Consider the following 15,928-nt stretch of genomic DNA (forward strand, 5'->3'; position numbering starts at 1 on the left):
TAACATTACAAGTAAGGTGATCTGGTGAGAAGGTAGTTTATTCTCACATTTTAGACAACTTTCCTCATACTGTACATTCTCTATACAAAAAAAAAAAAAAAAAGAAAAACTGTAAAAGATCAAATAGCTTATCTGGTGTCCTAGTTCCTGGGCAATAAAAATAGGCAGCTTTGCCAAAACAGATTCTTTTGACCTGACTTTATCTGCACATCCGTGTAAGCTTTGTGTTTCTGCTGCTGCTGTTTGTTTTAGTATGACAGACACTTAACAAGATTAAAACAAGCAAATGCTTGCCAGCTGTAATGGCACAGACCTAATCAAATACAGAGACGCTCCTTGTTTTCTGTGATGTTTGGTATCCTTTTTCATTTGAGATGGCTGTAAACCAGTGTTTGTAACCCTAAGAAGGTGTTCAGCCATGCGTGTCTTGTAAATAAAATGATGACTAGAAGTATAAACTTTTTACTATCTGAATCCAGATTAACATATCCTGTCTGTCAGTGACAACTGTTGTATTGTAGAAAAATACTTGGGAGTCTTATATAAAAAAACAAAACAAAAACAAAACAAAAGATTTGTATACAAAAAAAAAAAACACCAGCTCAAATAGAGTACCTCCACTGACTTGCCAGTTGAACATTAAAATCAAAAAGCATGAGAGTATGAATTAGCAGAAAGTTTGGGCCTAATCTTGTGCTTCAGGGCCTCAGGTTACCTGACAAACAAATGTGCAGACATGTGAACACAACCTGCTGAGCTCCCAAGCTAAGAGGTTAATGACACTTCAGTCATGCGACGGAAAGTCGCTCCCATTTCATTTTTCTCACTAGCTGGTCGTGTAGCAAAAGTCTCACTGTGGTCCCAAGACTAAAGCTGGTTGCTAAACGGCTGTGTGCATTTTGAATGTATTAACAGTTTCAATTCCTTAATTGTGGGATTCTCATTTATACCAATTTATTTACTGTACATCTGTATGTGGAAGTATCATAAAAAAAAAAATATATATATATATATATATATTTTTTTTTTTTTATGAGTGTGTATATATATATATATATATATATATATATATATATACACACACACACACACACACACACACTTTTTCATGCCACATTAGTTTAAATAAAAATTATAGAAGTATTTGGAATTTAAAATGAATCTAAAATGTAATTTATGTTCCTGCGATTATTATTATTTTAAAATATTATTGAATGATGGTACATTTTTCTTTTTTGATGGCTTTGCAGAAAAAGAAATATGTAAACCACTGTGTTGTATGCAGTAATTATAGATATCTGTTTTCTTTGTACAAAACATCCAAGGCATGCACATATATAATTCCCATGATGATTACAATTATTAGCAGCAGAGTGGAATGCCTTACAGTATAACAGTGTGCATGCTTTCCTTTGATGTTTCTCAAAACAGTCATCCTTTCCAGATGAAACCAGCACTGAGAATAGGAATTATGGCAGCAAGCGTTAAGTGTATATTCCGTTTGGAATATTTACAGATCCTTTACATTACTGGAATCCGAGTAGTTTAGCAGGGCTGAGGTGTTGTTGATTGTTTTTATTTCCAAGGATCTTCAAAGGGTTTAACAGGAGGGTCCTGCACAAGCCTCTTATCTCCTTCGATCATTTTACAAGACAGCCACAGTTCTAGCAGATGACAAAGCTGATACCTGCAAACATGGGTACACCTAATTGCTATGACCGACTCCTTTTTCAGCCTGACTGGTGTATTTAAAACACACTGGGTGAGACGTGTCACTTCAGTTTTAAGTTACCTTTCCTGGATCAGATGAACACCAGGCCCTTGAAGTTGTCGATCACGACCAGGTTGTAGCAGAGATGGGATATAGCTTGCAATGACTGAAGTCAGTTTCTGGTTATTTTGCCAGTTGCTTCTGTGTGATCGTAAATAGATATACTGTATGTCAGCAGAATGCTATATGTCAGTTTCAGGTATCTCAGGAATGACTGCAGATCTGACAGACTGCACACATTGCTGTTATACAACTGTCATAAAACATAAAACTCATAAAACATTCTTATGGGTAAGTCATTAATTACCATTTTATGGATGCACTTTTGTTTATTGTATTCATAGCCATTCATTCCGATAGCGCTTGGCAGCATCCTGCATTGTACTGTGAATCCACACAGTACAATGCCGAGAGCACATTTCATCCATTGCTTCCTATGGACGTTCAAATGCTTCTCCCGCACCCCATATGAAGCCCATATGTGCAAATCACATGGCTAATGAACAATGAGCAGCAGCTGCAGTATACTACTGTGTGGTTGACACTCAGCTCATTCATTCAGTGATTAACACTCAAGCTTTTTAACCATTGTTCTTCCCTGTGGCGTTTTCTGTGCAAGTATATAGCATTCTAAGTACTTCACCTAGACATGTGGGGATTTATCTGAATTTATCTGATTTATCGGCTACTTTTATATGCAATTAGATTGAAAATATTATGCACTTAAAAAATGTTTTGTATGTAGTTTTTTTTTTTTTGTTGTTGTGCTCTATATTATTGTGGGCTGAATGTCACATCGAAATAGATGTCTATATCACACACTGTTGCAACACATGTATGCAAACGTTATGGAAACAATGTCGCTTATACTAAAGCTAATTATCATTTACAACACTTTCTAGAGAACTGCCTGAAATTATAAACAAAATATATATTTTACATTTTTTTATTTAAAGGATATTGACGTCTAATGAACAATTTGTCTGTGCTGCATCTCTTGTTTGCTAAGCCCGGTACACGCTGCCCAATGCGAGCGGGCATCACACACTGCCCAATCAAAGCGCAGGAAGGGATGCACAATGTGTGACTTTTTCCTGTTTGACCTGCCCTGGATGTATAAAGAAGTACAGCGGCAATGGAGCGAATCAATAGGCGAAAACATAAGGCAATGGCAGTACTAATAGCTACAATTTTGATTAGAAGGCAACGTTGGTGTATGTATATATGTATGTATATCTGTATATATGTAACATCGTCTTTTGAAAACAAACTCTGACACCCCTATAACAGTTGTACTTTTTAACTATTAGACAAAATATTTACACAATACTTAAAAACTGCTGCTATAACCATGCTGTATGATTCATTTAGTAATAGCGTTATAATTAAATTATACTAAATCTCTTTTTATTTACAATGAAAGGAAAGCATAATGTTTTTTTCTGACATTATAAGCATAAGCATTATAAGCATTTGGGCTGCAACACCTGATGAAGACCCACGATGGGCCTCATTTAGGAAAGGGCGCTAAACTTTATGGTGCACGATAATTGCAATTACTGTGCACATTAATGATATCTGTATTTCCTATTGCAGTTGTATTCATTATAGTGTGTAATAGTGGGCATATTATGGTGCACACTGATTTTATTGTGCCATACTATGGTAATCAGAATGAAAATACATTTACTAGTGCGTATGGGAACCAGGCTTTAACCCCTGATAGGTGCGCTATTTAAACCTCTTTTTCTGGCCTGAAAAATAGTGACGTGCAGTTCGATTCTTTTTACTGACTCGATTCGTTTGATTCATTCAGTTTAGCAGAATCCAGTGTAAGTAAATTGGTACTTCTGCATTTCTTTCTTTAATTTTTTCCAGCACCCTGCTAGCCAGATTTTTGAGTGTGAAACCAACCTTGTCTACGAGCGTCATCGAGCAAAGTATGAATGGTTTATATGTCATTGCTGTGAACTATTTAACTCTGCAGAGACATTCATGTATCGCAATTTTCAAATAGTGCCACAGATTCTCAATGGGATTGAGATCAGGACTTTGACTGGGCCACTGTAGGACATTCACCTTTTTGTTCTTGAGCCACTCCAATGTTGCTTTGGCTGTGCTTGGGATCATTGTCCTGCTGAAAGGTGAATTTCCTCCCAAGCTTCAGTTTTTTAGCGGACTGAAGCAGGTTCTCTTGCAGTATTTCCCTGTATTTTGCTCCATCCATTCTTCCTTCAATTTTAACAAGATGCCCAGTCCCTGCTGATGAGAAGCATCCCCACAGCATGATGCTGCCACCACCATACTTCACTGTAGGGATGGTGTGTCTTGAGGCATGGGCAGTGTTAGGTTTGTGCCACACATAGCGCTTTTGAGTTTTGGCCAAAAAGCTCTATCTTGGTCTCATCTGACCACAAAACCTTTTCCCACATCGCAGCTGGGTCACTCTCATGCTTTCTGGCAAACTCCAGACGTGCTTTCAGATGGTACTTTTTGAGTAATGGCTTCTTTCTTGCCACCCTCCCATACAGGCCAGTATTATGCAGAGCTCTTGATATGGTTGACTGGTGCACCATTACTCCACTCCCAGCCACTGAACTCTGTAGCTCCTTCAAAGTGATTGTTGGCCTCTCTGTGGCTTCTCTCACATGTCTCCTTCTTGTTTGAGTGCTGAGTTTTGAGGGACGGCCTTTTCTTGGCAGTGCCTGGGTGGTGTGATGCAGCTTCCACTTCCTGATTATTGATCCAACTGTGCTCACTGGGATATCCAAACACTTGGATATTATTTTGTACCCTTTCTCTAATCTATGCATTTGTATTACTTTATCTATAACTTCTGTAGAATGCTCTTTGGTCTTCATTTTCCTTCAGATTCACAGCTTGACCAATGATCCTTCAACAGTGGGGTTTTTATCCAGAAAATGTGACAGCAACTTTAATGGTTCACAGGTGGAGGCCAATGGTAAGGTAATTGTGTCCTCGTTAGGGCAATTTCTTTCATGGGTGTAAACTGGGAGCTTCCACAGCACAGGGGTTGAATACTTATGCAAGCAAGATATTTCAGTTTTTTATTTTTCTTAAAAATATTTCCCAACATAAAACCAGTGTCACCTTACAATAATTGATTTTGAGTTTCAGTGTTTTAAAATAAAATATCAAGCAGAACGAAATTTCAATGTACCATTTGTAATTCAGTAATATGAGAGAATTGGTCAGGGGTCTGAATACTTTTGCAAGGCACTGTATATATATATATATATATATATATATATATATATATATATATATATATATATATATATATATATATATACAGTGCCTTGCATAAGTGTTCACCCCCCTTGGACTTTTCCACATTTTGTAGTGTTACAACCTGAAATTAAAATGGATTTAATTTGGATTTTTACCATTTGATTTACACAACATACTTAACACTTTGAAGGTGCAACATATTTTTTATTGTGACACAAAAGTTATTTAAACAAAAAAAAAGACAATTATTGGTTGCATAAGTATTCACTGAGTCAATACTTGGTAGAAGCACCTTTGGTAGCAATTACAGCTGTGAGTCTTTTTGGGTAAGTCTCTACCAGCTTTGCACATCTGGATCCTGCAATTTTTGCCCATTCTTGGCAAAATTGCTCAAGCTCTGTCAAGCTGGATGGGGACCGTTGGTGAACAGCAATTTTCAAGTCTTGCCACAGATTCTCAATCGGATTGAGGTCTGGGCTTTGACTGGGCCATTCTAAGACATTCAGGTTCTTGTTTTTAAACCAATCCAGTGTCGCTTTGGCTGTGTGTTTAGGGTCATTGTCCTGCTGGAAGGTGAACCTCCGCCCCAGTCCCAGGTCTCTTGCAGTCTGAAACAGGTTTTCCTCTAGAATTTCCCTGTATTTGGCTCCATCCATCTTGCCCTCAATCCTGACCAGTTTCCCAGTCCCTGCCGATGAAAAGCATCCCCATAACATGATGCTGCCACCCTGTTCACAGGGTGATGAGCAGTGTTGGCTTTGCGCCACACATAGTGTTTTGCGCTAAGGCCAAAAAGTTCAATTTTGGTCTCATCAGACCAGAGAACCGTTTTCCACATGTTTGCTGTGTCTCCCACATGCCTTTTGTCAAAATCCAAATGGGATTTGATATGGGTTTTTTTCAGCAATGGCTTTCTTCTCGCCACTCTTCCATAAAGCCCAGCTTTGTGGAGTGTCCGGGTTATAGTTATCCCATGGACTGTTTCTCCCGTCTCAGCTGTGGATCTCTCCAGCTCCTTCAGAGTTACCTTTGGCCTCTTGGTTGCTTCTCTGACTAATGCCCTCCTTACCTGGTCACTGAGTTTTGGTGGACGGCCTTCTCTAGACAACGTCGCGGTTGTGCCATATTATTATTATTATTATGTATTTCTTAGCAGACGCCCTTATCCAGGGCGACTTACAATTGTTACAAGATATCACATTATTTTTACATACAATTACATTATTTTTTACACATTTTTATACATACAATTACCCATTTATACAGTTGGGTTTTTGCTGGAGCAATCTAGGTAAAGTACCTTGCTCAAGGGTACAGCAGCAGTGTCCCCCACCTGGGATTGAACCCACTACCCTCCGGTCAAGAGTCCAGAGCCCTAACCACTACTCCACACTGCTGGTGCTTCTCCAGAACTTTATCCCAGACTTGTTTTGATAGCTCCTTGGTCTTCATGATGCTGTTTGTTTAGATATGCTCTCTAACAAACAATGGGTCCTTCCAGAAACAGGTGTATTTAATCTGAGCTCATGTGACACTTTAATTGCACACAGGTGGACTCCATTCAACTAATTATGTGACTTCTGAAGGCAATTGGTTGCACCAGAGCTTATTTAGGGGTGTCACAGCAAAGGGGGTGAATACTTATGCAATCAAGACTTTTCAGTTTTTTATTTGTAAATAATTTTGAAAAATATGTAGATTTTTTTCCCCACTTCGACATTATGGACTATTTTGTGTAGATCAGTGACAAAAAATCCTAATTAAATCCATTTTAATTCCAGGTTGTAACACTACAAAATGTGGAAAAGTCCAAGGGGGGTGAATACTTATGCAAGGCACTGTATATATATATATATATATATATATATATATATATAGTGGTGTATGAACCCCGTTTTCCTGACCACACACAGTACATGGTATGAACCCCGTTTTCCTGACCACACACAGTACATGGTATGAACCCCGTTTTCCTGACCACACACAGTACATGGTATGAACCCCGTTTTCCTGACCACACACAGTACATGGTATGAACCCCGTTTTCCTGACCACACACAGTACATGGTATGAACCCCGTTTTCCTGACCACACACAGTACATGGTATGAACCCCGTTTTCCTGACCAGTGCACACAGTACATGGTACACAGTAGCTTTGGTTTTAACGCCGCAGCGTGTTTTATTGGGACACATAAAACAAAATAAACAAATGAAACAAAACAAAACCTAGCCATTCTTTGGGCACTACTTAAACAGTGAACATGTTTCCCTACCTTTCGCAGACAGGGTAAACCTGTTCCCCTGTTTTAAACTACGCAAACAAATCCCACTCGCACGTCAAAGCTCCGTTATTACAGGTCCATTACCTTTGTCCGTTTACCAAAATTACTTTTCACTTTAACACTCTTTTACCAGCACACCATCCACTCCCAACTCTCTTTCCACACTCCACCAGAGAACAAACTAACTGTGAGCTTTTTATTCCCTCACCCTAATCCGTTACAACTGACCGCATTTACCCAATTAGACAAACTACAATTAGCTGGAGCAGGGATTAGCACATTTACAATCAGTCTAACACAGAGGCACCGTTAATAAGATGGCGTGTATGTCCCTCACACCAGGGCCCTAAAGCCTCCCTATTATTGTCCGGAACATGCACTCCATCACGATATATGCATTGTAACAGTGTGACCGAGGTATACCTTATAAACAGGCTGGAGCAAGGTTATGCAGTTGCACTGCAGGTCTTTGTTTTATTAATTTCCCACAGAGGGATCTTCGACACTTGTAAACTTCACAATCATTGTCGGTGTCAGAACGGATAAGCTGTTTCCCTGATAAATGAAAACCAATAGTGTAAGTCCACACAGGAAATAAACATACAGTTAAATACACAGTGTCCACGACAGATACTACGCACAGTAAACACTGGCCTTCAAAGCAGAGATGATACCCGTTCACTGTTGTATTGAATTTTGGCTTCGGCAATGTATAAACACGCTTCCACATCTCCTTACAACCCTCAAACAGCCTCTCAGACAAACGTCCTCTATCCAGGTGTCAGTCATCTTAACAGCCCTTTAAAGATAACAAGGTTCCATCAGCACATGATCAGGACCCATTAGCACCTGACCACCCTTATCAGTTACACAAGTACCTTTCAAACACACACAGATCTATGGAAAACAGTGGCCTCTAGTGGGCAAAACCGCAGATTACATAAACCCAGGAAATAAAGCTCTCTTTATTCTCCGGCACACATAATGATTTTTAATATCTATATCTATATTTAAACCAGTGCCAGGTCAGAGTCCATGTACTCTGTAGGCCTGCCTCCTCAGTTTCATTCCATAGATTTGTTTAGTTTTGCTGCTGCCCTTTGAATAAGGGAAGATGTGGCTGGCTATGTATGAAACCCTGAGAGGATGGGTTCAGGGGAGATCACAGCCTGCTGGAGTTGGAATGAATGCCAGTGTTTTGAAAAAGCATGGGTCTAGCTTATTATAGGATGTTGGGTCCTCTGCATAACTGCTGCACGTTTCTATATGATTTACGAAGATGTATTATAGAGAAACATTAATGATTCCCTTCATTGCACATTGACAACTGAATGCATACTTAAAGAGCCTGCAGACAATATTGACCTGGTCAAGTTAAGTTCACCTGCTGTAAAAGAGTTACTGCTTTGCCAGAATAACAGCACACAGTTACCTACTGTACTTTACAGCAATCTGTAATATGAATAAATACACAATGATTGACTGTGGTGAGCTTATTAAAAATCCTGGTATCACTGAATAGAGAACAGCATATTCAAATTAGCATTTTTAAAATACACACAAACAAGGCCCTTCAGCCAAATGGTTTAAATATGGGGGGGGGGGGGGGGGGGTTGTTATGAACAACTACACCATATACTAACCATTAAACCATGCGCTTCAAGGTGAAATTCTACTGTTAAAAAATGTTGTATAATTCTTTGTATCTCATGAAAAGCTGTGGCATAACACAAGAAACAACATCCTGGTCCAAATAAAAAAAACAGACGTTTTAAATGCTGCAACTGGTTATTTTTATTTGAAAATACCCCTTTGAGTTTCTAGACTCCTGATGTATGGTCTGTCTTGATCGCTGAACTTTTGACATTTTTACAAAGAAATCGGTAAACAACTGCCTCCTGATGTGAACACCATTGAATCTTCCTAACGATCCAAATGAACATTATTGTATTGCGACATTGTGACAGTTCTTCATGCTAATTGATTTTTAAATAGGCATCGGGGGGGGGGGGGGGGGGGGGGCATTGTTTGGTGGAGTGTGTTGTGGACACAATCTTTTGCTACTACATTTTCATTTGTTTTTGTTTGATTTTTGCAGGGGAATCTGCAGGGGACTCCAGCTCCACTGCTGCTGCCTGTGTTCATGACAATACAGTGTTCAGCAGGATATTCCAGATCCTGTACAGGAATGAAGAGATCGCTGTCAATGATCCAATGAACTTCAGGGTCCACTTGCTCCTGGATGGAGAAAAGGCAAGTAATACATAACCTACTATAACACCTTATTGCACATTCTATTGCCTTCCCTGGCAGGAGATGCGATTTGCAATTTTATAAGATATGCGACTAGGGATGCAAGTCGGCTATGATATTTTTTTTTTATCAACTCTTTTAGCAGACACTTTTATCCAAAGCGACTTACAGAGACTTGGGGGTGAACAATGCATCACAACTGCCTCTGCAGAGTCACGTACAATAGGACCTCGGTTTTACGTCTCATCCGAGGGACAGTTACTGTTTATGACTAGTATTTTGTTTTTTTGGTTCAATTCAAGTACAAGCAGCTATTTATGTATGTCCAAACTCATTCGTTAGTTTGATGAATCTAGGATTTTTTTTCTTTTTTTTTATAGTGCTAAGGTTTTACATGAACGTACTTAAGTAATAAACTGCTGGAAGTGTCAGTGTTTATTTATAAATCTACTAGATTGATCAATTATGTTAAAAGTACTTCTATGGGCATGACTCCATAATGCACTCAAAGTGTCTTACTTATCCAAACCATAGAGTACATGAATTGATTAACCTTGACAGGGAGGTGCTTCCCTGCAACAGTGATGAGTCTGGACTTTCCCAGACAGATCTGGCCGTCCAAATGAAATTAACGCAAGCTCTTCTTACTTTGGAAGGTCAACATTTTTCTTTTTCATCAAAGTAATAAAAGCCATAGCAATAAAAAAAGAAACAGTACAGTGACATTCAGATACACTGCTCTACTAACTACTAGAAAAAAAGCTAAGATGCCTGCAAGTCAGCCATATTCGATAAGAGGCCAAAACCAAGACCCCCAACATCCCCGTAACTATCCTTAAGATTTTAGTTATTATCTGTAACAAAACAGCAGCAGTTTGCGCAGTGCACATTTATAATTCACAGTTTCAGAAGTGTCTCTGTCTTTTAGTGAATATACACTAGACAATTGACCTCTCCAGATCATCCTTATTCACATGCACAAGCCAGTCACAGGGTTAGCACTGCTCCTGGAAATAAATGCTTTTTAATACGTGCTTGACCACTTGCATTTGATTTTAATCCAGCGTTTACTTCTGTAAATATCCTGTGTGTTGGGGTAAAATCCTCCTGTCTATCAGTAAGCACCAGAAACGATATGAACGATAGACTGCTGTTAAAGTTAGTATAGCGGCAGTCAGAGTTTCCTCCCAGATATTATTAGATTTAAAAACTGCAGCTGCATCTGTTATTATGTCAATTTATTCTGTAATCACATTACATAAGCAATAAACTGAGTTTTGCTCATTTGTGTCTAAATCACTAATCTGTAAGCAGTTCGTGGGAGTTACCCACAGTCTTCCCTATTAGAAATAAGTGGCTGGTTTGCTCTACATTGGTTCCTTTTATATACTCTTGATACTGACGCATACTTGTCTGCCAGAAACAGCTGATACTGGAACAATTTAATATTTTATTTTATTTTTTTGCCTCAAATCTGCATTCCTGGAGCATCTGGGAAAATAAATAAATAAATAAACCTCACAGAAATGTATACTTGCTGTAAAACCCAAGTTCAAAAGTTTTACATACCTCAAAGGCATAACAGCCCTATAGTTTTATTGGAAATCTATGACATGCAAATGCAACTGAGGGTAATTCAATTTAAAGCTGTAAAATGGTACAGTATGCTCAGACTGGATTGTTGCAGGCCTGGGACAATGTCATACTGCAAGGGTTCAAGGCTAGACCTTGATCACCAACGTAAAGGAGACTAAGCATTTATGACACTGACAGTGAACAACTGTGTTTGAATTCATCCTTCTACTGGTATATTAGGAAATGGCAATCCAAAACATACGTTACTCAGAGCTAATCTGAGCTCTCTGTTTCTGATGTGTTCATACATTAAAATCATCTCTGAAACAAATAGTATCTAGTATCTTGAGTTGGGAAGATTGCGTGAATCTTACATTTTTAAGTCACATTAAAGTCTACAATTTGGGGCAAAATAAATAATATAATAATTTCTTTTCGTTCTATCCCAGTAGTGTAGCACATATGAATATATGGACACCATTATGTATTTAAATTGTAGTCATTAAGGCTGTGTTCACACTGGGTCCGTTTAGAGGGTTTGGTCCGCACTTAGTACGGTTCGGTACGTTTGGTGTTAAATGTGAACAACGAAGTCCGCTTGGTAAACGAGCCGTACCGAGTCTGAGACAAAAGTACCCAGATGAGGCAGTAAAACTGCTCAGATTGTCTTATATCATACATCAAAGTATTACTGCCTCCCCATGCATTACATATTAACATGAGCTTTCCTAAATACATCTTTCCAGACAAAAACAATAATAAATATCACTTGTGGTGCTGAAGGCAGCTCCCTGTTCCAGAAATGCAAGATAAGGAAGCTTCACAATCTCTGTGGCTCTCATAAGCAATTTAAGTAATTGTTGTAGTGGTAACAACAGCAATAATAAAGCATACAGAATGGCAGTCCAGTGTCAGCTGCCCTCCGGAGTGTCACGTCACCCTTTGAGTTTTTGATTGATTGATATTGCTGGCATTTTTAATATGTTTTATTATTGTAGCCTGATTTAAACGTTCTGTATATTTACCTTTATATACATCCAGGGCTGGCGGTACTACATGCATCTGAATTTATACTCATCAGCCCAGGGAAGAGCATTGTGACGTGTACTGTCTATTGCGATCGCTTGATGATCATACGAAATGGCAGTTTCAGTGAGAAAGATAGATGGAATTATACAGTTAAAGCACGAAAGATTGCAATATTTATATATGTTTTTACAATTACATACGTCTTGCAGAACTTGTGTTTATGTAGCTTACTATTGCTTTACAAATAAAATTACGACTGGAGTTAAAAGGCCAGGTCGCCATATAATTTTGCTGCTATTGTATATATTAGCTGCTGGACTTTCTGGTAAACGACCCATTAACCTCAGTGGATGCTATATTATGCACTTGCTAATCCTTTTGTACTTTACTGCCTGGGACTGAAGCTGTTTTTATGTCTGTGATCCATATTGCATCATTTTGTTTTCTATGTTCCTGCAGATACTGTATTTGAATGTTAATTAAAATGATCATTAACAACAGTGAGATTTAATTTTTATCACTTGCATGTGATTTCTGGCAATAAAGGCATACACCGTTTAACAAGCCTCATGCCCAGCTGTGATCAGCAAAGAAAAAAAGCCTACATAAAGTTACATAAAGGGCAGCAATGTGGAGTAGTGGTTAGGGCTCTGGACTCTTGACCGGAGGGTTGTGGGTTCAATACCATGTGGGGGACACTGCTGTTGTACCCTTGAGCAAGGTATTTTACCTAGATTGCTCCAGTAAAAACCCAACTGCATAAATGGATAATTGTATGTAAAAAATAATGTGATATCTGTATAATGTGAAATAATGTATAATGTGATATCCTGTAACAATTGCAAGTCGCCCTTGCATATGAGGGGCACAGAGATTGTAAAGCTTCCTTATCTTACATTTCTGGTCTTCAGCACTGATAATCATTATTGTTTTTGTCTGGAAGCATAAACATTTATTTAGGAAAACAGCCATAACGGACACCAAAATCCAAGCTGAACTGGACAAAACTCGTAATAGTAATATACATATATATATATATATATATATATATATATATATATATATATATATATATATATATATATATATATATATATATATATATTCACTTTTCTCAAATGACTTTGTTTAATATTGCAATTTCTTTATTTCTTACACATGTATCCATTCTCCTACTGTAGGCATTCAGGAAATGTATTAATTAAATTAGTGAAGTGCTTTCCCTTCCCAGTGCTTTCTTCTAATAATTTAAAACATGCTTGTGGCAAAGTGCCCCGCCCCTGTGTGCATTTGTGTGTTCTGTGTATGTATGTATGCGTGCGTATGTTAATGTTGGTGTATAGTCATTGGTACACGGGATATAAACGGGTCTGTGTTTCACGTGTATTTAAATTCTATATTTGTATTTAGGCATGGGATTGCACATCACGCACGTGCATTTAAAATATAATATGTGAACACGGGGTTTCACGTAATGAATTCACGTGCTGGGATTCAAGTGAGTAATTAATTAGTAATTGAATCCCAGCACAACAGTATATATAGATGCACGTTTCTGTCACTCGGGGTTAGGTGTTCGGAAGAGGAGAACGGGTGAGAGAGAGAGAGAGAGAGAGGAGAGTTAAAATCATTAAAAGTAAACGTAAAGTGTTTGTTCTCACCGTGTTTGTTTGTCTCTCCGTGCACCGTTTGTTTATTGTTAGTCCGTTTTGTCTGTCTTTTTATTTTGGCTACAAGTGCCGTGTCCTGTGTTTTGTGTACCATTTAGAACCTTTTTATTTGTTAATAAACGCTGAGTGCAGCCATTGCACTCAGCTCATCACCATCACTGTCTGTCTGTGTCTGAATTCCTTCCTGCTTCCGGTCTGACGCCACCCACTCTGGCCGTCTTTGTGACAATGCTATATTAAAAACCGGAGCAATACATCAATAGCTGCCATCTTTCAATATGCCTTGCAGGATATTGTAAACGTCCGGTTCACACACTATATAACGAATTGAGTGCACTTGAAAACTGCATTGTGAACACAAACAAACTCGGTCCTGAAAAAAAAAGGAAAAGGACCAAAAAAACTAACTTCAGCTCGCATGCAATCAAACCTGGTCCCTTTGCTCTCAGATAAGTGTAAACAGCAAGCACATTGATACGCTGTTTCAAACCAGACTGAGTCTGTTTGAAACGGACCTGGTGTGAACGCAGCCTAAGTTTCCTCTGCATGATATGTTTCCAGTTTGCTGGTAAAGAAAGCAGTGTATCATTCTTTAAGTAACTTGTAAGTTGATAGTGGCCCATGGTTTCTTTCTGGTTTTGTAGAATGAACAGATAGTGTGCATTATTAATGTGCTTATTGTTTTAGTTTTGTTATTTTTTAGTTTTATTTTGTCAGTCATGATAATAAGGATGTGTTTTCTTTTCCCTGCATGTCCGTTCCACATTAGTAAATGGTTGTTTTCATGTATCTGGTAATTGTCCTTGGGAGGTGCTATCGTGGTCGTTTTCATGTATCTGGTAATTGTCCTTGGGAGGTGCTATCGTGGTCGTTTTCATGTATATGGTAATTGTCCTTGGGAGGTGCTATCGTGGTTGTTTTCATGTATCTGGTAATTGTCCTTGGGAGGTGCTATCGTGGTCGTTTTCATGTATCTGGTAATTGTCCTTGGGAGGTGCTATCGTGGTCGTTTTCATGTATCTGGTAATTGTCCTTGGGAGGTGCTATCGTGGTCGTTTTCATGTATCTGGTAATTGTCCTTGGGAGGTGCTATCGTGGTCGTTTTCATGTTTCTGGTAATTGTCCTTGGGAGGTGCTATCGTGGTCGTTTTCATGTATCTGGTAATTGTCCTTGGGAGGTGCTATCGTGGTCGTTTTCATGTATATGGTAATTGTCCTTGGGAGGTGCTATCGTGGTCGTTTTCATGTATATGGTAATTGGCCTTGGGAGGTGCTATCATGATAGAGAGCAGTCACCTCTTCCATTCTGTTTGCAGGTGGAAGAAGCCCTGAGTGAAGTGGATTTTCAGCTCAAGCTGGACCTGCATTTCACTGACACTGAGCAACAGTGAGTATTTCTTAATCCCAAAATACAAATAACATCGCTCACAGGGAAGTTTTACTAATTATGTTTCAAACAAACACTAAGGGATAGGTGTACTAAGGTGGGACAGTCGCAATGCAAACATACTGCAATTTGCATTTATGTTGCAAATCTTAGCAAAGTATACATTTTGTTGCAATTACTAAGAGAAAATATGTTAATGAAACAAGCCGCAATATACTCATTTAAATATTTGTTGTGTCTTCTTAGTGAGATCTCTATTGCGAGAGTCGGGCGACATTGTTCAAATAAATAGCAGGAGTTGAGTTGTGGTTTGCTGCAGCAGAGGGTGCCCGAAGGATAACGTCTATACATGCAAGGACAAGAATCAAAATAACATTGTTTGTGTTAAATGTAAACATCATCTGTACAATGCATTCTGTTCTGCTTTCATTTTATCAATTTCAATACTGTTTATATATATATATATATATATATATATATATATATATATATATATATATATGTACAGTATATATAATTCAGGTTATAAAAAATACAATAACATTGCACACACATAAATCTATAGTGCTCAATGTATTTCAAATGTATAAATCATTGCGCTTAAAGGTTATACATTACATAATGAACAAAAATATAAATCTGTACATTACACCTATACAGTATAGAGTACAGTAGTAAAATCAAATGAACACCTAGCGCACTTTTGT

At 38.3% G+C, this 15,928-nt stretch overlaps 1 protein-coding gene across 1 annotated transcript in view; it reads left to right on the forward strand.

The window, feature by feature from the left end:
• Positions 1 to 15,928, forward strand: part of LOC117400757 (protein FAM135B-like) — a 107,830-nt gene that overhangs the window by 41,583 nt on the left and 50,319 nt on the right. The window contains exons 4-5 of the mRNA XM_059021291.1: positions 9,406 to 9,560; positions 15,151 to 15,221. Coding sequence (XP_058877274.1) covers positions 9,406 to 9,560; positions 15,151 to 15,221 — 226 coding nt within the window. The remainder of the gene's footprint in view (positions 1 to 9,405; positions 9,561 to 15,150; positions 15,222 to 15,928) is intronic.

This window comes from Acipenser ruthenus, chromosome 4 (genome assembly GCF_902713425.1).
Source record: "Acipenser ruthenus chromosome 4, fAciRut3.2 maternal haplotype, whole genome shotgun sequence".
NCBI classification, from domain to species: Eukaryota; Metazoa; Chordata; class Actinopteri; order Acipenseriformes; family Acipenseridae; genus Acipenser; species Acipenser ruthenus.